Source organism: Melospiza melodia, unplaced genomic scaffold, assembly GCF_035770615.1.
Source record: "Melospiza melodia melodia isolate bMelMel2 unplaced genomic scaffold, bMelMel2.pri scaffold_315, whole genome shotgun sequence".
NCBI classification, from domain to species: Eukaryota; Metazoa; Chordata; class Aves; order Passeriformes; family Passerellidae; genus Melospiza; species Melospiza melodia.
The window spans coordinates 243-26,826 of NW_026948633.1; the positions used below are offsets into that span (position 1 = coordinate 243).

General features: G+C 58.5%; 2 protein-coding genes and 1 long non-coding RNA gene across 4 annotated transcripts in view; 2 read left to right on the forward strand and 1 right to left on the reverse strand.

Moving 5' to 3' along the window:
* Nucleotides 1-777: 777 nt before the first annotated feature.
* Nucleotides 778-9,060, reverse strand: LOC134434056 (zinc finger and BTB domain-containing protein 4-like). Its single transcript, XM_063182751.1, is given in 5 exon segments — nucleotides 778-2,838; nucleotides 2,841-3,896; nucleotides 5,067-5,143; nucleotides 6,135-6,215; nucleotides 8,992-9,060. Coding segments are annotated over 2 exon segments (3,102 nt in total). The 5' UTR covers nucleotides 3,882-3,896; nucleotides 5,067-5,143; nucleotides 6,135-6,215; nucleotides 8,992-9,060.
* Nucleotides 9,061-9,908: 848 nt separating this feature from the next.
* Nucleotides 9,909-11,886, forward strand: LOC134434055 (uncharacterized). Its single transcript, XR_010031797.1, has 2 exons — nucleotides 9,909-11,583; nucleotides 11,726-11,886. It is a non-coding gene; the product is annotated as an uncharacterized LOC134434055 (long non-coding RNA).
* A 280-nt stretch (nucleotides 11,887-12,166) lies between these two features.
* LOC134434059 (DNA-directed RNA polymerase II subunit RPB1) overlaps nucleotides 12,167-26,584 on the forward strand; it is a 36,370-nt gene continuing 21,952 nt past the window's right edge. The window contains exons 1-10 of one of the 2 annotated variants that reach the window (XM_063182755.1): nucleotides 12,167-12,426; nucleotides 13,208-13,340; nucleotides 15,921-16,057; nucleotides 16,289-16,462; nucleotides 17,263-17,544; nucleotides 18,667-18,828; nucleotides 20,881-21,101; nucleotides 22,229-22,361; nucleotides 23,378-23,502; nucleotides 24,773-24,983. In XM_063182755.1, the coding sequence (XP_063038825.1) occupies nucleotides 12,337-12,426; nucleotides 13,208-13,340; nucleotides 15,921-16,057; nucleotides 16,289-16,462; nucleotides 17,263-17,544; nucleotides 18,667-18,828; nucleotides 20,881-21,101; nucleotides 22,229-22,361; nucleotides 23,378-23,502; nucleotides 24,773-24,983 (1,668 nt within the window). In that variant the 5' untranslated portion in view covers nucleotides 12,167-12,336. Of the gene's footprint in view, nucleotides 12,427-13,207; nucleotides 13,341-15,920; nucleotides 16,058-16,288; nucleotides 16,463-17,262; nucleotides 17,545-18,666; nucleotides 18,829-20,880; nucleotides 21,102-21,158; nucleotides 21,258-22,228; nucleotides 22,362-23,377; nucleotides 23,503-24,772; nucleotides 24,984-26,584 lie in introns of those variants that run through there. The other variant, XM_063182756.1, reaches the window with a different exon arrangement.

Here is a 26,584-nt window from a genome sequence, read left to right on the forward strand (position 1 = left end):
ATTGGGGGGGGGCTTTGCTGTTTTTTGGGGGGGGGGTCTCTGTATTTGGGGCGGTTTCCCTGTTTTTGGGGGGGTTTGCTGTTTTGGAGGGGGTCCCTGTGCTTGGGGGGGGGTGGGGACCCCTCCCCACCAGTCTGGGGTGACTGGAAGCCCCTCCCACCTCCCAGTATCCCCAGTGCCCCCCCCCCCCCCCAGTCTCATTCTGGTCCCTGGGACCCCCCCTCAAATTCCTATGGGGGTCCCCATTTCCTATGGGAAATGATTTTGGGGACCCCCAACATTTTTGGGAGCCCCTAAACTTCAGTGGGGTCCCTAAACCGCTGTGGGACCCCCCCCCCAAAAAAAATTTATGGGGATCTCCAAATTCCCGATGGGGACCCCGAACCTTCTGGGCCCCCCCCCCAAATTCTGTGGGGTCCATAAGCCTCTGTTGGGACCCCCTCAAAATTTATGGGGACCCCCAAATCTCTTATAGGTACCCCCAAATTCCTTATGGGACCCCCAAACCTTATGGGAGCCCCCACCCCAAATTTTATGGGGTCTCTCATTTTCTATGGGGTCCCCCCCAATTTCGGTGGGACCCCCACTCCCTCCATTGCCCCCCAATATGGGACAGGGACCCCTCCTCATTTTTGGGACCCCCCCCTCATTTTGGGACCCCTCGCAACGTTTTGGGGACCCCCCTCACTTTTGCGGACCCCTCTCACATTTGGGGCCTCCCCTCACTTTTGGGACCCCCCCCCCCCCTCATTTTCGGGGCCTCCCCTCCCCCACCCCTCAGGTGCCCCCCCCCGCTTTCCGGGGCCTCTCCCCTCCCCCCCCCCCGGGGAACCCAAAGCTGGGGGGGGCGGGGGCGGGGGGGTGTGGGGGGGCGGTGCTGGGCGGTGGGGGGAGGGGCGCCCCCCCCCGCCCCTCCCCCCGCCCCAGCCCCCCCCAGGAAGCCGCGCTCGGGCTCGGGCAGGACGAGCGCGAGCGGGAGCGGGAACGGGAACGGGAACGCGGCACGAGGCGGGGCCCGAACGGCAGCGGGAACGCGCCGGGAGCGGGAGGGGGCGGGGCCGGGGGGGGAGGGGCGCGGGGCGCTGTCCCCGCCCCCCCAGCCCCGCCCCCAGCCCCGAGCTCGGGGTCGCCCCCAGCCGCGGCCCGGCAGAGCAGCGCCAGCGGCTGCTCCTGCACCGGGAACGCCCCCGCGGGGGCGGAGCCTGTGACGTCACAGGCGATGTCATCGCTACCGCCAGCGTCACCTGGGGGTGGCGGCACCGCGGGGGACACCGGGAGCCCCCCTTTGTCTGCGGCTGGGGGCGTGTAGGCAATGACCGTGGGAGGCGCCGGTGACCCCGGCGGTGACCCCGGTGGTGACCTCGGTGACCTTGACGGTGACCTCGGTGACCCCGGCAGTGACCCTTGCGATGACCCTTGTGGTGACCCCGCTGACCCCTCCAGTGACCCTGGTGGTGACCCCGGTGGTGACCCTGGTGCTGACCCTTGCAGTGACCCTTGTGGTGACCCCGGTGACCCCTCTGGTGACCCCGGTGGTGACCCCGCCGAGCGCCGCCGGTGCCGCTGGGCGTGGCGGCTGAGCGCGGCCGCCGTCTTGCACACCTTGGCGCAGGTGGGGCAGGTGAAGCGCAGCGACGGCCGCCGCCCCACGCGCCCCGACGACGACGACGACGTCCCCACCGACGACGATGACGACGTCCCCACCGGCGTCGCCGCGGCGCCGCCCTCGTGTCCCCGCTGGTGCTTCCGCAGCTTCCGCAGCGCCGGGAAGCTCTTCCCGCACACCCGGCACGGGTGGCGCCGCTCCCGGCGCCGCGCGGCGTCGCCGTCGCCATTGTCACTGCCGTTGTCATTGTCATTGTCACCGTCACCGCCGTCCCCCGGCGCCCGCCGCAGCGAGCGCAGCTTGCGCCGCCACCGCGCCTTCTTGGCGACCCCGGCGACGCTCCCGGTGCTGGCGTTGGCGGCATTGCCACCCGCCTTCCTCTTGGGCTTGTAGGAGTAGTAGGGCCGCCAGAGCCGGTCCTCGGCGTCGCTGTCGTTGTCGCCGTCCCCGCGGCGCTCCCCGGCGCCGTCCCCGCGCAGGTCGGTGCCGGAGATGCGGCGCTTCACGATGGCCTCCTCGCCGATGCGCACGGTGATCTGGCACAGCCCCTCGCCCGCCGAGCCCGCGTACGCCGGCTTGGCCACGTAGGTCATGGTGCGCCCGCCCCCGGAGGGGTTTTGGGGCGTCGTCGTCGTCGTCCCCTCCTCGGCGGCGGCCGTGGTGGCGCCGGCGATGGCGCGCTGCGCCTCGATGTACTCCCGCAGCACCTGCTTCTTGATGGGCACCGCCGGCGTCACCGGCGCGGCCGCCGGCGCCTCGGCCGCTCCCGGCGCCTCCTCGCCCGCCCGCCCGTTGTAGGCGATGACCGAGGCGGCCCCGCTGCCGCCGCCGCCCCGCACGATGACCGACGGCGCCGCGCGGCCGAAGGCGATGACCGAGGCGGGCTCCGGCCGCGGCGGCGGCGCCGACGCCGGGAACGCCGTGACCCCGGCGTCCCCCGGTGCCGCCGCGGGCGCCGGCGCGGCCCCGTCGGGCACGGCGCCCTGGCTGTAGGTCTTGTAGGGCCTCTTGTTGGCCCGCATGGGCAGCAGGCGGTAGAGCTTGAGCGCGTTGAGCTTGGGCCGGTAGCCGCCGTTGGGCGTCTTCTCGGAGGCGATGAGCCCCGGGCTGATGCCGTGGAAGGCTTTTTGGTGCGTCTTGAGGTTGTAGTAGGTGACGAAGGTGTCCCAGCAGAAGATGCACTGGTAGCGGCGCTCGCCCGTGTGCCACACCTCGTGCTTGGTGCGGTACTCTCGGCCAGCGCGAACACCTTGTCGCAGTAGCGGCACGGGTACTTGCGGCGCCACGAGTGCACGTTGGCGTGGCGCTTCAGGCTCGACAGGGTCATGTAGGAGCGCTGGCACACCCCGCACAGGTACAGCACCTGACCGTCCACCACCTTGACCAGCGGCTCCTGCTCGGCGCCCGGCTCCAGCGCGCGGTGCCGCAGCAGCAGCGCCTTCTTGGCCGCCCTCGGCGCTGCGGTGGTGCTGCTCGCGGTGACGGCGGCGGTGACAGCGCCGCCGGTGATGGGGATGTCGGTGCCGACGGCGCCAGCGGCGCCACCGTCCCCATCCTTGTCGCCGTCGCGACAGCCGACCTCGTGCGTCTGCAGGCGCTTGACGTGGATGAAGCTCTTGCCGCAGTGCCGGCAGCACAGCCCGCGGCGCCCGCGGTGCAGCTTGGCGTGGAAGCCCAGCGCCGCCGCCGAGCCGAAGCCGCGCCCGCACAGCCCACAGCGCAGCGACGACGGCGACGACGGCGACGCCTCCGTGGCCGCCTCCTCGCCCGCCTCGCCCGGGCTGAGCTCGGCGGCGGAGGGCGCGGGTGGCGTCCAGGTGCCGTTCATGTCCCGCGGCGCCGGAGCCGGAGCCGGAGGAGCGGGAGGAGCAGGAGGAGCAGGAGCAGGAGGAGCAGGAGGAGGGGGCCCGGCCTCCAGGCCCTGCAGCGAGGGGATGCCGAGGCGCCGGCCCACGGCCCCCAGCGCCCGCGCGGCCGCCGGCGAGGGCACGGCCAGGCGCGAGTTGTAGATGAAGTTGAGCACGTCGGAGAAGACGCCGGCCTGGACGCCTGGCAGCTCCAGCACCTGGGCGGGCGAGGGGCACGCGGGCTCCTGCGCCAGCGCCCGCTTGAAGAAGGGGCTGGAGGCGGCCAGGACGTTCTTATGGGCGCGGAACTTGGTGTCCTCGGCGATGATGGTGACGTCGCAGAACTGGCCCCGCAGGCGCTGCTCGTTCAGCTCCAGCAGCAGCGCCCGGCAGTGCCCGGCGTCCGACACCTCCACGACCGGAGCCATCCCCGCGCCGGCCACCTGCGGGAATCAGGGCATGGGGTCAACTGAGGGGTGGGGACCATGGTTTGGGGTCATCCAGACACCTGGATCCCACATTTGGGGTCACCTGCAGGAGTGGGGGCACGGTTTGGGGTCATCTGGGTAAGCAGGGCCATGATCTGGGGTCTTCCAGACACCTGGATGCCACATTTGGGGTCACCTGGGTGGGTGGGGACATGATTTGGGGTCACCTGCATGGATGGGGACATGGTTTGGGGTCATCTGGATGGGTGGAACAACGGTTTGGGGTCATCTGGGTGGATGGAGACCATGATTTGGGGTCACTTGAGTCCTTTCCATGGGGCTGGATGAACACCTGGGTGCTCTTTTTGGGGTCACCTGCATGGGCAGAGCCATGATTTGAGGTCACCCAGACACCTGGATCCCACATTTGGGGTCATCTGGGTGGGTGGGGGCACAGTTTGAGGTCACCTGGGTCCTTATTTGGGGTCACTCAGACACCTGGATGCCATTTTAAGGTCACCTGTGTGGCTGAGTCTTTATTTGGTATCACCTGTGTAGGTGTGGCCACAATTTGGGGTCACTGTGGGGTTTTGGGGTCAATCTTGTCCCCTGTCCTGGGGGTTATTGTGGGGTTTTTGGGGCCACTCCGGGGTTTTGGGTCTCCTGATCCCTGTCCCGGGGTCACTCTGGGGCTCTGGGGTCACTCCGTCACCTGTCCCGGGGGTTATTTTGAGGTTTGGCTCCCCTATTCCCTGTCCTGGGGTCACTGTGGGGTTCTGGTGTCACTCTGTCACCTGTTCTAGGGGTTGTTTTTAGTTTTTGGCTCCCCTATTCCCTGTCCCGGGCTCACTGTCCCCGGCCCAGCGCCGCCATTTTGTGTCGGGGCCTGCCCGGCCTGAGGCGGCTCAAAATGGCGGACGGGACCGAACCAACGGGGAGCAACCGCGGGGGGAGTCGAGGCAGAACCAACCGGAGAACAGCGGGGGGAGCCGGGGCAGAACCAATGGGGAGGAACTGCGGGGGGAGAAGGGGCAGAACCAACGGGAACTGCGGGGGGAGCCGAGGTAGAACCCAGTGCCCCCCCAGTATGCCCCAGTCCCTCCCAGTCCCTCCCAGTGCCCCTTCAGTCCCTCCCAGTGCCACCCAGTGCCACCCAGTGCCCCTCCAGTCCCTCCCAGTGCCCACCTGTGCGCGGGGCCCTCATGGACTGGGTGTTGCAGCTCCGGGGGTCCTCGGGGGGGGGTCACAGCCGGCCGGGCCTCCTGGGGGGGGGGACGCACCAAGAGAGGAGGGGTCACAACACCCGGATTTGGGGTGAAATAACCGGGTTTGGGGGGAAAACATCAGAATTTGGGGGGGGGAACACCTGGATTTGGGAGGAAACAACTGGATTTGGGGGGGAACACCTGGATTTGAGGTGAAACAACCAGATTTGGGGGGGAAGACCCGGATTTGGGGGTGAAGAACACCCGAATTTGGGGTCACTGGAGGGGCCACAACACCCGGATGGGGGTGACAAAGTGACAGCAAGGGATTCTCCCACGTGACGTCACAATCACAGCAAAGGTGTGTGTGTGACGTCATCACATGGTGATGTCATCACGTGGTTTAGTGATGTCATGTGTTGTCTGTCACTGAGAGGGGATGGGTGTGACGTCACGGCGCGGGGGGAGGGCTGAGGGTGGCATGACGTCACCACGAGGGGACACCGGTGACAACACAGGGGAGGGAGGGCGGGACAGCCTGACGTCATCGCTGTGACGTTGTGGGGGGGTGACAGCTGAGGGCAGGGGGTGACACCTGGGGGGGGAGGTGACACAGGTGAGGGGGGAGGGGTCCCGAGGGAGGGGGAGGGGCTGGGCCAACCGGAACCTCCCGAGGGAATTTTGGGGTGGGGGGGATGGAAAAGGCGCAGGGACCCCCCCGTGCACCCCCTCCCCCCCCCGGGACCCCCACCCCATCCCCCCCCAACCCCCCACGCCCCTCCCCCGCCCCCCAGGTACCCCCGGAGCCGCCTGACAGCGGCGTCCCGTCCGCGACGTCACCGGGGGGGAGGGGGCAGTGTCACCCAACGGTTGCCATGGAAACAACCCCCCCTCCCCCCTCAGACCCCTCCCCCTTCCCCCCTCTGCGGACCTTTCACCTGCGGCCAATCAGGGGGCAAGGATCGCTCCGGGCCACGCCCACCCCCGCCGGGACCACGCCCATCCCGTGCGAAAGGGAGCGCGCGCGCCGCTGACGTCATGGGCTCACCTGGATGCTCATTGGCTGGGCTGGGAGTGACGTCACGGGGCCCCGTCCTGCCGCGGGCGGTGTGGAAGGAGCGGGCGGAGGCTGAGGGGGCGGGGACAGAAAAGGGGGCGGGGTTAAAGGGGGTGTGACCAGAAAGGGGCGGGGTTAAGGGGATTGAGGGGGGACCCGGAAGTGTCAGCGCGGGAAGGGCGGGAGGGGAGAGACCGTGGCGGGGGGGGGGGGGGAACAGGGCACGGGTGGGACAGAAAACACAAAAAAACCACAGAAAAACACAGGCGTGACACACACAAACACAGCTGGGACACACACAGAGGTGTGATAAAGACAGAAACACAGGTGAGACACAAAATCACAGGTGTGACACAGGTGCGATACAAACACACAGACGCGTGTGACACAAAAACACACCAAAACACACCAAAACAGGTGTGACGCACACAGAGAAAAATACGAGTGTGACACACACAGGTGTAACACAAAAACACAGATGTGACACACAGAGAAAAACACAGGTGTGTGACACACCCACACACAGGTGTGACACACACACACAGGTACAGCACCTGCACACATACAGGTGTGACACACGCACACACACCTGCACGTGCATACAGGTGTGATACACATTCATACACACAGGTGTGACACACACAGGTGACACACCCACACACAGCAGCCACAGCACCTGTTGCACACGCACAACACATGTGACACGTGTTGGACACAACAGCCATGCACGGATAAACAACCGCACACAGACAAACACCTGCACACGGACACACAACACCTGCACATGGATAAACAACCACACAAGGACACACAACCGGACACAGACACAACACCTGCAGCCTCACAACCTCGCACAACTGTGCCCAGATGCACAGGTACACACGGACACAGCGCACAACCGAACACAGGTGTACAACCACACAGGGACAGCTGACACGAGCACAGCCGTACAATGAACACTCACACAACCCTCAGATGGGTGCACAACCGCACAACAACATCACACAACCACACACGGGCCAACAAACGCACAGGGACAGCTGACACGCCCCCATGGGGAGGGTGCACGAACATAGTCACAGAAACAACACACACACAACACTCAGATGGGTGCACAATTGCACAACAACATCACACAGCTGAACACAACCACACAACCATGCAAAACCCCCTCATACAACCCTCAGACAGGTGCACAACCACGCAACAACATGACACAACCACACAGGGATGCTTGACAGGCAGAGACACGACCGCACACGGACAAACAACCCTCACACAACCCTCACAGAGGCACACAACCCCACAGGGATGTGACACAACCACAGGCGCACAGCCAAACACGAACAACCCCCAGACACCTCAAAGGGGGGCACAACCAGACACAGACAAACAACCGGACACAGGACTTGACACAAACAACTGGACATGGACAAACACACACACACGCACAGCCCCACATGGACACAACACACTTGGACAGATGGACAAACAACCAGATACACACGCACAACCCCACACCCACACAACACGCTGACAAACACCCAGACACGCACAACCCCACACGGACACGACACGCTCGAACAGACGGACAAACACCTGCACACTTACAGCCCCACACAGACACAACACACTTGGACAAACAGACGAACAACCGGACACGCACAGCCCCACACAGACACCACACGCTCGCACAGACGGACAAACAACTGCACGAACAACCAGACACAGGACCTGACACAAACAACCGGATACGCGCAGCCCCACATGAATGCAACACGCTTGGACAGATGGACAAACAACTGGACACACACAAACACACACACATGCAGAACCCCACACGGACACGACACGCTCGGACAGACACACAGACACACAAACAACTGGACACACACAAACAGCCGCTTACGCAGAACCCCACACAGATGTGACATGGACAGACAGCCAGACAAACAAACAGACGCACAAACAACCGCACACACACAAACACACGCACACGCACAGCCCCACACGGACACGACACGCTTGGACGGACAGACGGACAAACAGCCACACAAACAACCGGACACTTACAGCCCCACACGGATGTGACACGCTCAGACAAACGGACAAACAACCAGACACTAACAGCCCCACACGGACACAACACGCTTGGACAGACAGACAGACAGACAAATACCCACACAAACAACCGGACACTTACAGCCCCACACTCATGCGACACGCTGGGACAGACGGACGGATGGACGGACGAACACTCAGACACGCACAAACAACCCCCGGCACGCGCCCCCCACACCCCCCTCGGGCCCCCCCACCCCGGCACAAACACGCAGCCGCCCCCCCCCAACTCCCGCGTCACCCCCAGTGTCACCCCCGGTGTCACCCCCCCGGGGTACACCCACCCCTCCCAGCAGCATTTGGGGGTGCTCGGTGACATTTGGGGGGTCCTGGGCAGGGGAGGGGCTGTTTGGGGTGGGGGGGGCACTTTGGGGGGGTCCCGGAGCACTTTGGGGGACCCTGGGGACACTTTGGGGGACCCTGGGGACACTTTGGGGTCCTGCCAGGGGTGCTTGAGGAGGGTCCGGGGGGGCTCAGAGGGGCGGGCAGGGGGCGGGGGGGGTTGAGGGGGGTGGGCGTGACCCGGGGCAGTGCGGGGGGGGTGGGGTGGGTGGGGGTCGCGGTGTCCCCCCCCCCCCTTCCCCTCCCCCTCCCCTCTCCCATCCCGGGGGGTCGCGCCGCGGTGACAGCGGCGGGAGGGGGGCGGGGGGCGTGGGGAGGGGGCAGGGCAGGGGTTCGGGGGGGTCCCGGCGGCGCTCGGGGGTCCGGGGGGGGCGGGGGTCGTTACCGGGGCCTGTCCCGGGGCCGGGGATGTCGCGGCGGCGGCGGCGGCGGCGGCGGCGGCACAAGATGGAGGCGGCGCGTTGGGCCCCGGGTGGGAGGGAGGGAGGGACCCCCCCCGCCCCACGGAGCGGGGACACGGGGGGGACACCGGGGGGATGAGGGGGGGACACCGGGGAGACACCGAGGAGACATGGGGGGACACTGGGGGGGGCACAAGAGGGGACACCGGGGAGGATATGAGGGGGATACGGGGGGACACCGAGGGACACCGGGGGGACATTGAGGGGACACCGGGGGGACACGGGGGGGACATTGGGGGGTCACGGGGGGGACATGGGGGGAGATTGGGGCGACACTGAGGGACTTGGGGAGGACAAGAGGGGACACCGGGGGACACGGGGCAGATATGGGGGAGACAGCGAGGGACACTGCGGGGGACAGCGGGGGGGACATGGCGGGACACCGGGGGGATATGGGGGAACACTGGGGGGACATTGGGGGTACATAGGGGGAACATTGAGGGGACACGGAGGGGACATAGGGGTGATATGGGGGAACATTGGGGGGGACATGAGGGGACACTGGGTGGGGGGACACGGGGGAGACACGAGGGGACATTGTGGGGACAAGGGAGGGGGAAACAGCTGGGGTCACAGTGGGGGGACCTATGGGGGGACACATGCAGGGACACAGGGGGACATTGGGGGACACAACAGTTGGGGGACAGGGGGACAGAATTGAGGGGGACAGGAGGGCGGGGTGGTCACAATTGGGGGGTAAAAGTGGGGACACAGCTGGGGGGGACAGGGAGACAGAAATGGGGGACACAGCGACATTTGGGGACAGAACTGTGGGGGACATTTGGGGACACAGAAATGGGGGACACAACCCCGGGGGGGGGCACAGGCAGGCAGGGGGACGTGGAGGGGACAGGGGACACCGGCAGGGGTGACAAAAGTGGGGACAGAGGGGACATGAACGGGACACAAATGGGGGACAAAGTGACACAGGAGGGTTCACAACAGGACACAGGTGACAGTTGGGGACACAATGGGACACGGGTGACACAGTTGGGGACGCAAGGGAGACAAAAGTGAGGACAAATTTGGGGTTACAGTGACACAAAAAAGGACACAACGAGAGACGGACGGGGACAAAAGCAGGGACACCACTGCGGACACAACCACAGTGCCACAGCCCCGAAACGGTGACAAAACAGGGACAAAATAGTGACAAAACCAGGTGACAACAATGTGAGGGCCACAACAGGCATGGCCGAGTGTAGCAGGGACCCTGCTCAGGGTGTATGTGGGGCATTCAGGTGTCACCACACCCTCGGTGTCACCTCGTGTGGCGTTGTCACCATAGTGGGGGTGTGGGGTGTCCCACTGTGCTGTGTGGGGCTGTCACACAGTGTGAAATGTCACATTTGTCACATTTTGTGTCTGGCTGTGCCATGTGGGGTTGTCACACGGTGTCACATGTCACTTTTGTCACTTTTTGTGTCACATTTGTCACATTTTGTGTCTGACTGTACTATGTGAGGCTGTGTCAGGTTGTACCTTTAGGCTGTACCTCAGATTATGTCACATTTGGCACATTTTGTGTCACATTTGTCACATTGTATATCCAACTGTACCACATAAAGCTGTGTCAGGTTGTACCTCAGACTTGTGACATTTTGTGTAACATCTGTCACATTTTGTGTCTGACTGTGTAGTGTGGGGCACTGTGTCAGGTTGTACTTTTGGGTTATACCTCAGACTGTTACATTTGTGACGTTTTGTGTCACATTTGGTGTCCGACTGTGATGTCTGGGGCTGTCACATGGTGTCACATTCGTGTCACCTGTTACTTCACGTCTGGCTGTGCCGTGCTCATACCATGGCCCAGTGACACCCTGTGATGTCACACCTGTGATGTCACCCCTCCCCTGGTGACAAGGGGGAAACTCCCCCCACTCCTGACCCCCCAAATTTCTCCTTCTCTGCCCCCAAATCCCCCCAAACCCCTCTTGTCCCTCACAAAACCCCGTTTTCCTTCCCCCCAATCCCTCTCTCTGCCGTTTTCCCCCCAAATTCCCCTTTCTTGCCATAATTATCCCAAAAACCTCCTGCTCCTCCTGGATTCCCCTCCCTGATCTCCAAACACCAAAATTCTCCTTTCCCCCCCCCCCCCCCCCATTTATGGCCCCTAGTCCTTCCTGCCCCTCCAAAATTCTCCTCAAACATTTTTTTTCTGCTCCTGCCCCTCTAAAAGTCCCTTTCCATTCCGCAATTATAACCCCACACCTCTCCTGCTCTGCCAACAACCTTCAAGCCCTTAATTGCACCCCCAACCCCTCCTGCCCCCTAAGATTTCCCTTTCTCGCTCCTAAAATACTCCTGAATCCCGCTGCGTCTCGCTAAACCCCTTCCCCAGCTCCCCTCCAGAACAGGCCGCAAAGCCTCGGCCTTTCCTAGCGGCCACAGCCGGGTCGGGAGCGCCGGGAGCGGCTGGGCCGGGCGGGCGAGGCCGGGGCTGCACAGGCCGCGGCTGGAGCGGCTCTTTGCCCATTTCCGGCACTTTCCGCCTTTGCTTCGGCATCTTTCGTCAGGTATTCGGCAATTTCCGGTATTTTCCGGTCACACTTCGGCACCTTTCGATAACTTCCGCCAATGCTTCGGCCAGTTCCGGCTTTTCCCGTCAACATTCGGGCACCGCCGGTTAACTTCGTGCATTTCCGTCACTCTCCGGAGGCTCTTCGGCGATCTCCGCCCACTTCCGTCAGAACTTCGGGACTCTGCGTCCATCTCCGCCAGCTCTGAGGTCACTCCGTCACCCTCCCTCCGCCCCCGCCATTTCTCGGCACTCGGGCTCGGGGGGGCGGTGCTTTTAAAATAAATTATTCATGAACCGATCCCACCGTGCTGGAAGAGGGGGGTCCGACCACGGCGCGTCCCGTGAGGGCTTCACGGAGCAGCCGCCGACTCCCTGCCCCTTCCCCGCTCCTCGCTCGCCTCACGGATCGTGACGGGACCCGCGTCTTCCTTTCCTTCCCGCCGCTTTTTTCCCCACTTCTTCCCCCTTTTTCCTGTGAGGCGCTTGGTACGCTCCGGCCACGCCCCCACCGGCGGCGCGCGGGGGGCCGAGTCTATATAAGCCGCCGCCGGTGCCTCCCGCCGCTCAGTCGCGCCTTGAGCGCGGAGCGGCCGGAGCGGAAAAGGGGAAGCTCCGCGCCCTGTGCTCCGTGAGGCGCCGGTTCCCGGTTCCCCGGTGGGGTTCAAACTCCCCGCTCCTTTCACCCCCTCCGTGAAGGGGTCGGTTCCGAGCAGTCGGAGCGGCGCGAGGCCGCGGCCCCACCGGCGCCATGCACGGCGGTCCGCCCTCGGGCGACAGCGCCTGCCCGCTGCGCACCATCAAACGAGTCCAGTTCGGGATCCTCAGCCCCGATGAGATGGTACCGGGGCCGGGGCGGCGCGGACGGAACCGCGGGGCCCGCGGAGGGAGCGGGGCCGGCGGCTGAGGGCGAGAGCGGCGGCGGGAAATGGCGCCGGGGCAGCGAGAGCGGGGAGCGGAGCGGCCCCGTGAGGGGACAGCGCCCCCCACAGGCCCGGGGGGCTGAACGGGGCTCCGAGGGGGATTTGGGGGCTCCTCAGGAGGTTCGGGGACACAAAACGAGGTTCTGGGAGGTGTTGGGGTGCCCAGGGAGCCTCTGGAAGAGTTTTGGGGTGTCTGAAAGTGCCTCAGAATCCCCTGGCAGCATTTTGGCTTCCATAGGAGAGGCTCAGGGAGCCTCGGGATGAATTTTGGTGTCCCCAGGAGGCCTCGGGAAAAGTATTGGGATGACTTGAAGGGGTTTTAGGGTGTCCTGAGGAGCTTTGGGTCTCTGGAGGTGTTTGTGAGGCCTTAAAAGAGCTTCAGGCTGCTGTGAGGGACACTTGGGGTGCCTGGAGGTTTTTAGGGGAATTTTGGACGAGATTTGAGTGTCCTGGAGGGGTTTAGGGGTCCCTGAGAGTCACTCGGGGGCCCTGGAAGAGTTTTGGGGGTCCTGGAGGGGTTTTGGGGTCTCTGGGAGTCGCTCAGGGAGATTTTGGGGTCTCAGAGTCACTCAGGGAGCCCTGGAGGGGTTTTGGGTGTCCTGGAGGGGTTTTGGGGTCCCTCAGGGAGTTTAGGATTTTTGGGGGGCTCCTGGATGAATTTGGGGTCCCCAGTGCCTCAGTTTCCCTTTCCCCCCTCAGAAACGGATGTCGGTGACCGAGGGGGGCATCAAGTACCCCGAAACCACCGAGGGGGGGCGCCCCAAACTTGGGGGGCTCATGGACCCCCGGCAGGGCGTGATCGAGAGAACGGGGCGCTGCCAGACCTGTGCCGGTGAGCCGGGGGGCTGAACCCCAAAATCCTTCTGGGAGGGGACCCTGAACCCCAAAATCCTCATTGAGAGGACCCTGAACCCCAAAATCCTCATTGAGGGGACACTGAACCCCAAAATCCTGATTGAGGGGACACTGAACCCTAAAATCCTCCACCCTGAACCCCAAAATCCTCATTGAGGGGACCCTGAACCCCAAAATCCTCCACCCTGAACCACAAAATCCTCATTGAGGGGAGACTGAACCCCAAAATCCTTCTGGGAGGGGACCCTGAACCCCAAAATCCTCATTGAGGGGACACTGAACCCCAAAATCCTCCACCCTGAACCACAAAATCCTCATTGAGGGGAGACTGAACCCCAAAATCCTTCTGGGAGGGGACCCTGAACCCCAAAATCCTCATTGAGGGGACCCTGAACCCCGAAATCCTTCTGGGAGGGAACCCGAAACCCCAAAATCCTGATTGAGGGGACACTGAACCCCAAAATCCTCCACGCTGAACCCCAAAATCCTCATGGGGGGACCCCAAAGCCTCAAACCTTCACAAGGACCCCCTGAACCCCCAAATCTTCACAGGGAAAAGGGCCCTAAACCCCCTAAAATTCCCTCTTTTTTTTTTTTTTTCTCAGGGATTTCTTGTTTTTGGGGTGTCCTTTTTTTTGGGGTTCCCCTTTTGGGGAGCTCTCCTCATTCCCCCCTCCCCGGATTTCAGTTTTGCTCCATTCTTGGGGTTTCTTGAGGGAAATTCTGTTATTTTTGGGGGGTTTCTTTCTTTTATCTAGGGGTCCCTTTTTTGGGGATGGTGTCCCCCTTTTTTTTGGGATTTTAAATTTTTGGGGATTTTCATTTTTTGGGGTTTTTTTGTGGGGGATTTTCTTTTTAAATTTTTTAATTTTAATTATTTTGGCGGGTTTTCTTTTTTAAAATTTTGTTTTTTGTATTTGTTTTTGGGATTTTAATGTTTTTTGGATTTTCATTTTTTTGGGATTTTTTTTTGGGGGGGGGTTTATTTTTTAGGGCTTTTCATTTTTGGGATTTTCTTCTGTTTTAGATTTTCTTTTTTTTTTGATTTAAATTTTATTTAAATTTAATTGTTTTGGGAATTTTTATTTTAGGGCTTTCTTTTTTTCTTTTGGGTTTCCCATTTTTTGGGGGTGCTCGTTTTTATAGGATTTTTTTAGGATTCTTCCCCTCCCACCCCAAAAGCGCCTTCAGGGGAGGGTTCCCTCCATCCCAGCCCCTCCCAAGCCAATTTTGGGGTGTCTCTGATGTGACTTTGGGGTGTCCCCAGTGTGACTTTGGGGTGTCCCCCAGTATAATTTTGGGGTGTCTCTGATGTGATTTTGGGGTGTCCCCAACCCATTTTTGGGATGTCTCTGATGTGATTTTGGGGTGTCCCCAACCCAATTTTGGGGTGTCTCTGATGTGATTTTGGGGTGTCCCCAGGGAACATGACGGAGTGTCCCCAATGTGATTTTGGGGTGTCCCCAATCCAATTTTGGGGTGTCCCCAATGTGATTTCGGGGTGTTTCCCAGTATAATTTTGGGGTGTCCCTAATCCAATTTCGGGGTGTCCCCAGGGAACATGACGGGGTGTCCCAGATGTGCTTTCGGGGTGTCCCCAGGGAACATGACGGAGTGTCCCTGGTGTGACTTTGGGGTGTCCCCAATCCGATTTTGGGGCGTCCCTGGTCTGATTTCAGGTTGTCCCCAATCCGATTTTGGGGTGTCCCCATTCTGATTTCGGGGTGTCCCCAGGGAACATGTCGGGGTGTCCCCAATGTGATTTTGGGCTGTCCCCCAGTATAATTTTGGGGTGTTCCTAATCCAATTTTGGGGTGTCCCTGATGAGACTTTGTGGTGTCCCCATCCCGATTTCGGGGTGTCCCCAGTGTGATTTCAAGGTGTCCCCAGTGTGACTTTGGGGTGTCCCTGGTCTGATTTCGGGGTGTCCCCAGGGAACATGATGGAGTGTCTCCGATGTGATTTTGGGGTGTCCCCAGCCTGATTTTGGGGTGTCCCTGATGTGACTTTGGGGTGTCCCCCAGTATAATTTTGGGGTGTCCCTGATGTGATTTCGGGGTGTCCCCATTCTGATTTCGTGGTGTCCCCAGGGAGCATGACAGAGTGTCCCCAGTGTGATTTTGGGGTGTCCCCAATCCAACTTTGGGGTGTTCCTCAGTATAATTTTGGGGTGTCCCTAATCCAATTTCAGGGTGTCCCCAGGGAACATGATGGGGTGTTCCCAATGTGACTTTGGGGTGTCCCTGGTCTGATTTCAGGTTGTCCCCAATCCGATTTCGGGGTGTCCCCATTCTGGTTTCGAGGTGTCCCTGGTTTAATTTTGGGGTGTCCCCAATCCGATTTTGGGGTGTCCCCAATGTGATTTCGGGCTGTCCGCCAGTATAATTTTGGGGTGTTCCTAATCCAATTTTGGGGTGTCCCTGGTCTGATTTCGGGCTGTCCCCAGGGAACATGACGGAGTGTCCCTGGTGTGACTTTGGGGTGTCCCTGATGTGACTTTGGGGTGTCCCCAATCCGATTTCGGGGTGTCCCTGATGTGATTTCGGGGTGTCCCCAGGGAACATGACGGAGTGTCCCGGTCACTTTGGCCACATCGAGCTGGCCAAGCCCGTGTTCCACGTTGGGTTTTTGGGTAAAACCATGAAAATCCTGCGCTGCGTCTGCTTCTTCTGCTCCAAGCTGCTCGTGGACTCGGTGAGACCCCAAAAACCCCCCAAAAAAACCCCCAAAAAACCCCCAAAACCCCCCCCCCCAAAAACCTCAAAAAGCCCCAAAAATCCCCCAAAAAATCCCCAAAACCCTTCTGTCCCCACAATGCCATTTCTGACCCCACAATGTGACCCCAAAACCCCATTCCTGCCCCCAAAATGAATTTTTGAACCCCAAAATCCCACTGCTGACCCCAAAGCCGCTGTTTTTTCCCAGAACAACCCCAAGATCAAGGACATCCTGGGCAAGTCCAAGGGGCAGCCCAAGAAGCGGCTGACGCACGTCTACGACCTCTGCAAGGGCAAGAACATCTGCGAGGGCGGCGAGGAGATGGACCACAAGTTTGGGGTGGAGCAGCCCGAGGGCGACGAGGACCTCACCAAGGAGAAGGTGACCCCAAAATCCCCCTTTGTCACCCCAAAATCCCCGTTTGGGACCCCAAAATCCCCGTTTGGGACCCCAAAATCCCCATTTGTAGCCCCAAAATCCCCGTTTGTGACCCCAAAATCCTCATTTGTGGCACGAAATTCCCTTTTGTGACCCCAAAATCCTCATTTGTGACCCCAAAATCCCCATTTGTAGCCCCAAAATCCCCGTTTGTCACCCCAAAATCCCCGTTTGTGACCCCAAAATCCTCATTTGTGGCACAAAATTCCCTTTTGTGACCCCAAAATCCCCGTTTGGGCCCCCAAAATCCCCATTTGGGACCCCAAAATCCCCGTTTGGGCCCCCAAAATCCCCATTTGTGACCCCAAAATCCCCGTTCGTGACCCCAAAATCCCCATTTGTGACCCCAAAATCCCCATTTGTAGCCCCAAAATCCCCGTTTGTGACCCCAAAATCCTCATTTGTGACCACAAAATCCCTGTTTGTGGCACGAAATTCCCATTTGTGGCACGAAATTCCCATTTGTGGCCCCAGAATTCTCATTTGTGGCACAGAATTCCCATTCGTGACCCCAAAATTTTTAACCCATTAAACCCCATTTTTAACCCCATTTTTAACCCATTAAACCCCGTTTTTAACCCATTAAACCCCATTTTTAACCCATTTCTCCCCGTTTCAGGGCCACGGGGGCTGCGGGCGGTACCAGCCGCGCATCCACCGCTCAGGGCTGGAGCTCTGGGCTGAATGGAAACCCCAATAACCCCATTTTTAACCCATTAAACCCCATTTCTCCCTGTTTTCAGGGCCACGGGGGCTGCGGGCGGTACCAGCCGCGCATCCGCCGCTCGGGGCTGGAGCTCTACGCCGAGTGGAAGCACGTCAACGAGGATTCCCAGGAGAAGAAGATCCTGCTGAGCCCCGAGCGCGTGCACGAGATCTTCAAGCGCATCTCGGACGAGGAGTGCTTCGTGCTGGGCATGGACCCCAAGTTCGCCCGGCCCGAGTGGATGGTGTGCACGGTGCTGCCGGTGCCGCCGCTGTCCGTGCGTCCGGCCGTCGTCATGCAGGGGTCGGCTCGGAACCAGGTGGGGTTTGGGATGGTTTTGGGGATTTAGGGATCATTCTGTGGGGTTTTGGGACTGTTTGGGGTTGTTTTGGGGGTTATTGGGGTCCTAGGATTGGTGTTGGGGTGTTTGGGGCACGGTGCTGCCGGTGCCGCCGCTGTCCGTGCGTCCGGCCGTGGTCATGCAGGGGTCGGCTCGGAACCAGGTGGGGTTTTGGGGTGGTTTTGGGGGGTTTTGGGGGTGTTTGGGGTGATATTGGGGGTTATTGGGGTGTTTGGAGCATGGTGCCGGTGCTGTCTGTGTCTCCGGCCGTGGTCATGCAGGGGTCGGCTCGGAACCAGGTGGGGTTTTGGGGTGGTTTTGGGGTGATTCTGGGGGGTTTTGGGGTCATTTAGTGGGGTTTGGGGTGGTTTTGGGGTGTTTGGGGCACAGTGCTGCCGGTGTTGCCACTGTCCGTGCGTCCGGCCATGGTCATGCAGGGCTTGACTCGCAGCCAGGTGGAGTTTGGGGTGATTGTGTGGGGTTTTGGGGTCATTTCCTGGGGTTTTGGGGTATCATTTTGTGTGGCTTGGGGTGGTTTTGGGGTCTCTGGGGCCCCCCGTCCATGTGCCCAGCCATGGTCATGCAGGGCTCTGCCCACATCCAGGTGGGGTTTTGGGGTGATTCTGGGGGGTTTAGGGATCATTCTGTGGGGTTTTGGGATCCCTGGGGCACTGCCCACAGCCAGGTGGGGTTTGGGGTGATTCTGGGGGGTTTAGGGATTATTCTGTGGGGTTTTGGGGTCATTTTGTGAGGTTTGGGGTCATTTTGTGGGGTTTGGGGGGTGTATTTGGGGTGGTATTGGGGTCCGTGGGGCACCGTGCTGCCCCTGTCCGTGTGTCTGTCTGTAGTCATGCAGGGCTCTGCCCGCAGCCAGGTGGGCACTGGGGCAGCTTTTGTGGGGTCCTAGGGTGGGTTTTGGGGTCCCTGATGCCTTTTGGGGTCACCTCCAACACTCTTTGGGGTTTCCCCATTTTTCTCCCACCCTAAATCCACCCCCCACCCTTCCCACGCCCCTTTGGTCGTTCCCACCTCCCTCCACCAACCCCAACCCCTCCATGAACAAACCTTGGGGTCACCTCACGGATTTTGGGGTGTCCCCAGGACGACCTGACCCACAAGCTGGCCGACATCGTCAAGATCAACAACCAACTGCGGCGCAACGAGCAGAACGGGGCGGCCGCGCACGTCATCGCCGAGGACGTCAAACTGCTGCAGTTCCACGTGGCCACCATGGTGGACAACGAGCTGCCCGGCCTGCCCCGGGTACAGCGGGGTCACTGGGGGGTTTTGAGGGGTCACTGAGGGGTTTTGGGGTGACACAAGCTGAGGGACATTCAGGTGGTGGCCCCAAGTCATGGCCATGGATGTCAGGTAGATGCAGGTCCACGTGGCCACCATGGTGGAGAAGGAGCTGTCCAGGAGAGTCTGGAGGGGTCACTGAGAGGTTTTTGGGGGTGACTGAGGGGTTTTGGGGGGTCACTGGGGGGTTTTGAGGGGTCACTGAGGGATTTGGGGGTGACACAAGCTGAGGGACATTCAGGTGGTGGCCCCAAGTCATGGCCATGGATGTCAGGTAGATGCAGGTCCACGTGGCCACCATGGTGGAGAAGGAGCTGCCCAAGGTCCAGGAGGGGTCACAGGGGGGTTTTTGGGGGTCACAGAAGAGTTTTTGGGGGTCACTGAGGAGTTTTGGGGATCACTGAAGAATTTTGGGGTGTCCCAGACGGGACAGAGAGGGGACAGGCAGGGACAGAGCCCAAAGTCCCAGCAGGACCTGGGGACATTCCCAGGGTGATCCATTCATGTCCCCTGGTGGGTTCTGGATTTTTGGGGTGATTTTTGGGGGGCATGAATTTTGGGGTGATTTTTGGGATGATTTTTGGGATGATTTTTGGGGTGATTTTTGGGGTTCTGACCCCCCAGTTTCTGCTCCCCCAGTCCATGCAGAATTTGGGGGATCCCCCAAATGTGTTTTGCTCCCCCAAACCCCTCCCTGAACCCCCAGAAGACCCTGGGGTGATCCATTCATGTTCCCTGGTGGACTCTGGATTTTTGGGGTCATTTTTAGGGTCATTTTTGGGGTTTCCAAGCCCTCTGACCCCCCAATTTCTCCTCCCGACCACGTAGAATTTGGGGGATCCCCCAAATGTATTTTCCACTATGAACCCCCAGAAGAACCCAGGGTGATCCATTCATGTTCCCTGGTGGATTCTGGATTTTTGGGGTGACTTTTGGGGTGATTTTGGGGTGATTTCTGGGATGATTTTGGGATGATTTTTGGAATGATTTTTGGGATGATTTTTGGGATGAATTTTGGGGTGATTTTGGGGTGATTTCTGGGGTGATTTTGGGGTGATTTCTGGGATGATTTTGGGATGAATTTTGGGATGATTTTTGGGATGAATTTTGGGATGAATTTTGGGGTGATTTTGGGATGATTTTGGGGTGATTTCTGGGGTGATTTTGGGATGAATTTTGGGATGAATTTTGAGATGATTTTTGGGGTGATTTTGGGATGAATTTTGGGATGATTTTGGGGTGATTTCTGGGATGATTTTGGGATGATTTTTGGGATTAATTTTGGGGTGATTTTTGGAGTGATTTTGGGATGATTTTTGGGATGAATTTTGGGATGATTTTTGGGGTGATTTCTGGGATGATTTTGGGATGAATTTTGGGATGATTTTTGGAATGATTTTTGGGATGAATTTTGGGATGAATTTTGGGGTGATTTTTGGATGATTTTGGGGTGATTTCTGGGATGATTTTGGGATGATTTTTGGGATTAATTTTGGGGTGATTTTTGGAGTGATTTTGGGATGATTTTTGGGATGAATTTTGGGATGATTTTTGGGGTGACTTTTGGGGTGATTTCTGGGATGATTTTGGGATTAATTTTGGGATGATTTTTGGAATGAATTTTGGGATGAATTTTGGGATGAATTTTGGGGTGATTTTTGGATGATTTTGGGGTGATTTCTGGGGTGATTTTGGGGTGATTTTTGGGGTGATTTTGGGATGAATTTTGAGATGATTTTTGGGGTGATTTTGGGATGATTTTGGGATGAATTTTGGGATGATTTTGGGGTGACTTTTGGGGTGATTTCTGGGATGATTTTGGGGTGATTTTTGGGATTAATTTTGGGGTGATTTTTGGAGTGATTTTGGGATGAATTTTGGGGTGATTTTTGGGCTGATTTTGGGATGAATTTTGGGATGATTTTGGGATGAATTTTGGGATGATTTTTGGGATGATTTTGGGATGAATTTTGGGGTGATTTTTGGGGTTCTGACCCCCCAGTTTCTCTACCCCAGGCCATGCAGAAGTCGGGGCGCCCCCTCAAGTCGCTGAAGCAGCGGCTGAAGGGGAAGGAGGGTCGGGTTCGGGGCAACCTCATGGGCAAACGCGTCGACTTCTCGGCCCGCACGGTCATCACGCCCGACCCCAACCTGGCCATCGACCAGGTGGGCGTCCCGCGCTCCATCGCGGCCAACATGACCTTCGCCGAGATCGTCACGCCCTTCAACATCGACAGGTGGGCACTTATGGGGCACTTATGGGCTTTGGGATGGATTTATGGAGCATTTATGGGGTTTGGGATGGATTTATGGAGGTTTGGTGTTGGTATCTCCCATTCCATCACCGCCAACGTGACCTTCGCCGAGATCGTCACGCCCTTCAACATCGACAGGTGGGATTGGGATGGATTTATGGGGTTTGTAGGGGACTTAGGATGGATTTATGGGGTTTGGGATGGATTTATGGAGGTTTGGGATGGATTTATGGAGGTTTGGGCTGGATTTATGGAGGTTTCGGATGGATTTATGGAGGTTTGGGATGGAGTTATGGAGGTTTGGGATGGAGTTATGGGGGTTTGGGATGGAGTTATGGGGGTTTGGGATGGATTTATGGAGGTTTGGGATGGAGTTACGGAGGTTTGGGCTGGATTTATGGAGGTTTGGGATGGATTTATGGAGGTTTGGGATGGATTTATGGAGGTTTGGGATGGAGTTATGGAGGTTTGGGATGGAGTTATGGAGGTTTGGGCTGGATTTATGGAGGTTTGGGATGGATTTATGGAGGTTTGGGATGGATTTATGGAGGTTTGGGATGGAGTTATGGAGGTTTGGGATGGAGTTATGGGGGTTTGGGATGGATTTATGGGGTTTGGTGTTGGTGTCCCCTGCTCCATCACCATCACCATAATCTTTGGTGACATTGTCACCTTCAATGGCACCTGGAGGAGTTTGGGGAGGATCTGGGGGACTTTGGGGCAGATTTTGGGGTGAATTTGAGGTGTCTGGTGTGGTTGGAGGATTCTGAGGGCATTCAGGGAGATTTAAGGGTTAAATTAAAGGAATTTTGCGTTTTTTTGAGGGATTTTGGGGCAGATCTGGGGCAGTTTTGGGATGATTTAGGAGCATTCAGGGAAATTTGGGGTCATTTTTTGGGGTTTGAGGTGGACACAGGGATATGGGGAGGAGGATTAGGATTATTTTAAACAGATCCAAATAATCCAAATCCATCCCAAACCACCCCAAACCCCCTTAACCCCCACTGCTCCTTCTCCAGCTGACCCTGAGAGTTGTGGGGTGACTCCCAGAGGCCCAAAATCCCCTAAATTGACCCCAAAATCCCCTAAATGGACCCCAAACCCCCCAGGCTGCAGGAGCTGGTGCGCAGGGGGAACAGTCAGTACCCGGGGGCCAAGTACATCATCAGGGACAACGGGGACAGGATCGACCTGCGCTTCCACCCCAAGCCCAGCGACCTGCACCTGCAGATCGGCTACAAGGTCAGCACCCCAAAAACCCCAAATCTGGGGGACCCCAAAAACCCCAAATCTGTGGGACCCCAAAAACCCCAAATCCCCAAATCTGGGGGACACCAAAAACCCCAAACCCAGCGACCCCAAAATCCCCAAACCCAGCGACCTGCGCCTGCAGATCGGCTACAAGGTCAGCACCCCAAAACCCCAAATTCCCAAATCTGGGGGACCCCAAAAACCCCAAACCCAGCGACCCCAAAATCCCCAAACCCAGCGACCTGCGCCTGCAGATCGGATACAAGGTCAGCACCCCAAAACCCAAAAACCCCAAATCCCCAAATCTGTGGGACCCCAAAAACCCCAAAATCCCCAAACTCAGCAACCCCAAAAACCCCAAGCCCAGCGACCTGCGCCTGCAGATCGGCTACAAGGTCAGCACCCCAAAATCCCCAAATACCCCAAATTCCCAAATCTGGGGGACCCCAAAAACCCCAAACCCAGCGACCCCAGAAACCCCAAACCCAGCAACCTGCACCTGCAGATCGGCTACAAGGTCAGCACCCCAAAACCCCAATGTGGGGGACACCAAAAACCCCAAATGTGGGGGACACCAAAAACCCCAAATCTGGGAGGGAACCAAAAACTCCAAATGTGGGGGACACCAAAAACCCCAAATCCGGACAGGGACTCCAGATCTGGTCAGGGACCCCAAAAACTGCATTGGGATCCCAAAAATTTGAGGGACTCCAAAAACTGGGGGTGAAACCCACAGCTATGGGGGGGATTGTTGGGTTTGGGATTCAGAGCTCTGGATTTGGGGTTCAATCCCTGATTTTGGGGTTCCCAATTTTAGATTTGGGGTTCAGTCCATCATTTTGGGGTTTGCCACCACCAGGGAGTGAATTTCACCCGAAACCCTTTGTTCTCCTCACTCTGACCCCACAGTTTTGGGGTAAAGATGCCGTTTTTTGGGGTGTCCCCCATTTTTGGGGTGTCCCCCGTTTTTGGGGTGTCCCCCTGACTTTTTGGGTGTTTGGGGACAGGTGGAACGTCACATGTGCGACGGGGACATCGTCATCTTCAACCGACAGCCCACCCTGCACAAGATGTCCATGATGGGCCACAGGGTCAGGATCCTGCCCTGGTCCACCTTCCGGCTGAACCTCAGGTGAGACACCCCAAAAACCCCAAAAATCACCCCAAAAATCACCCCAAATCCTGCCCTGGTCCACCTTCCGGCTGAACCTCAGGTGAGACAGCCCAAAATTAACCCCAAAATCACCCCAAAAATCACCCCAAAAATAATCCCAAATCCTGCCCTGGTCCACCTTCTGGCTGAACCTCAGGTAAGACACCCCAAAATTAACCCCCAAATCACCCCAAAATTAACCCCAAAATAACCCTAAAATTAACCCCAAATCCTGCCCTGGTCCACCTTCTGGCTGAACCTCAGGTAGAACACCCCAAAATTAACCCCAAAATCACCCCAAAATCACCCCAAAATCACCCCAAAATCACCCCAAAATTAACCCCAAAATTAACCCAAATCCTGCCCTGGTCCACCTGGTGCGGTGAGATGAATCCATCCCTGGTGTGTCCCCAATGTCCCCGTGATGTCCCCCCAGTGTCACCACGCCCTACAACGCCGACTTTGATGGTGGCGAGATGAACCTGCCCCATGTCCCCACCATGTCCCCACCATGTCCCCAATGTCCCTGAGATCCCAGATGTCCCAGTGTCCCCATGATGTCCCCAATGTCCCCTCAGTGTCACCACGCTCGCAACGCTGATTTCGATGGCGATGAGATGAACCTGCCTGGTGTCCCCAGAATGTCCCCAATGTCCCTGAGATCCCAGATGTCCCAATGTCCCCATGATGTCCCCTCAGTGTCACCACGCTCCCAACGCCGATTTTGACGGTGACAAGATGAACCTGCCCTGTGTCCCCACAATGTCCCCAGTGTCCCTGAGGTCCCAGATGTCCCAGTGTCCCCATGATGTCCCCAATGTCCCTGAGATCCCAGATGTCCCAATGTCCCCATGATGTCCCCGTGATGTCCCCTCAGTGTCACCACGCTCACAACGCCAATTTCGACGGCGACGAGATGAACCTGCCCCGTGTCCCCACAATGTCCCCAATGTCCTAGTGTCCCCACAATGTCCCTTTGGTGTCCCCCCAGTGTCACCACACCCTACAACGCCGATTTCCATGGCGACGAGATGAACCTGCCCCGTGTCCCCACCATGTCCCCAATGTCCCAGATGTCCCAGTGTCCCCAATGTCCCAGATGTCCCCGATGTCCCCATGATGTCCCTTTGGTGTCCCCCCAGTGTCACCACACCCTACAACGCCGATTTCGACGGCGACGAGATGAACCTGCCCCGTGTCCCCACAATGTCCCCGATGTCCCCATGATGTCCCTTTGGTGTCCCCCCAGTGTCACCACACCCTACAACGCCGATTTCGACGGCGACGAGATGAACCTGCACCTGCCGCAGTCGCTGGAGACGCGGGCGGAGATCCAGGAGCTGGCCATGGTGCCCAGGATGATCGTCACCCCCCAGAGCAACCGGCCCGTCATGGGCATCGTGCAGGACACGCTGACGGCCGTGCGCAAGTTCACCAAGAGGGACGTCTTCCTCGAGAGGGTCCGTGTGAGGGCATCTCGGGGGGTTTGGGGGCATCTTGGAGTCATCTCGGGGGGGTTTGGGGTCATCTTGGAGTCATCTCGGGGGGGTTTGGGGTCATCTCGGGGGGTTTGGGGGCATCTTGGAGTCATCTCGGGGGGGTTTGGGGTCATCTCGGGGGGTTTGGGGTTATTTATGGTGGGTTTGGGGTCATCTCGGGGGGTTTGGGGTCATCTTGGAGTCATCTCAGGGGGTTTGGGGTCATGTTTGGGGTTTGAGGAGGATTTGGGGTGGTTTGAGGCAGGAGTTTGAGGTGGGACACACTGACGGCCGTGCGCAAGTTCACCAAGAGGGACGTCTTCCTCGAGAGGGTCTGTGTGAGGGCATCTCGGGGGGGTTTGGGGGCATCTCGGGGGGTTTGGAGGCATCTCAAGGGGTTTGGGGTCATTGATGGTGGTTTTGGGGTGATACCAAGAGGTTTAGAGGGTTTCATTTAGGACACGCTGAGGGTCATGGACAAGTTCACCAAGAGGGACGTCTTCCTCCAGAGGGTCCATGTGGGGGCATCTCAGGGGGTTTGGGGGCATCTTGGAGTCATCTCGGGGGGTTTGGGGTCATCTCGGGGGGTTTGGGGTCATCTTTGGGGTTTGAGGAGGATTTGGGGTGGTTTGAGGCAGGAGTTTGAGGTGGGACACACTGACGGCCGTGCGCAAGTTCACCAAGAGGGACGTCCTCCTCGAGAGGGTCCGTGTGAGGGCATCTCGGGGGGGTTTGAGGTCATTGATGGTGGTTTTGGGGTGACACCAAGAGGTTTAGAGGGTTTGGTTTAGGACACATCGATGTCCACGTGCAAGTTCACCAAGAGGGACATCTTCCTCCAGAGGGTCTGGTTTGGAGGAATTTTGGGGACTTTTAGGTCATTTTTAGAATGTTTTGGGTTCTCTGTGGGTTCTTCTGGGTTGGTGACATCTTTGAGATGTCCCTCAGGGTGAGGTGATGTTGCTGTCCATGTAGGACATGGATTTTGGAGGAATTGGGACATCTTTGAGGTGTTTTGGGTTCTCTGTGGGTTCTCCATGGGTTCTTCTGGATTGGTGACCTCTTTGAGGTGTTTTGGGTTCTCCATGGGTTCTCCTGGGTTGGTGACATCTCTGGGCTGTCCCTCAGGGCGAGGTGATGTTCCTGTCCATGTAGGACATGGATTTTGGGGGAATTGGGACATCTTTGAGGTGTTCTGGGTTCTCCATGGGTTCTCCTGGATTGGTGACATCTTTGGGGTGGTTGGGACATCTTTGAGGTGTTTTGGGTTCTCCGTGGGTTCTCCATGGGTTCTTCTGGATTGGTGACATCTTTGAGGCATTTTGGGTTCTCCATGGGTTTCTCCTGGATTGGTGACATCTTTGGGATGTCCCTCAGGGTGAGGTGATGTTCCTGTCCGTGTAGGACATGGATTTTGGGGGAATTGGGACATCTTTGAGGTGTTCTGGGTTCTCCATGGGTTCTCCTGGACTGGTGAGATCTTTGAGGTGTTTTGGGTTCTCCATGGGTTCTCCTGGATTGGTGACATCTTTGAGGTGTTTTGGGTTCTCCATGGGTTCTCCTGGGTTGGTGACATCTTTGGG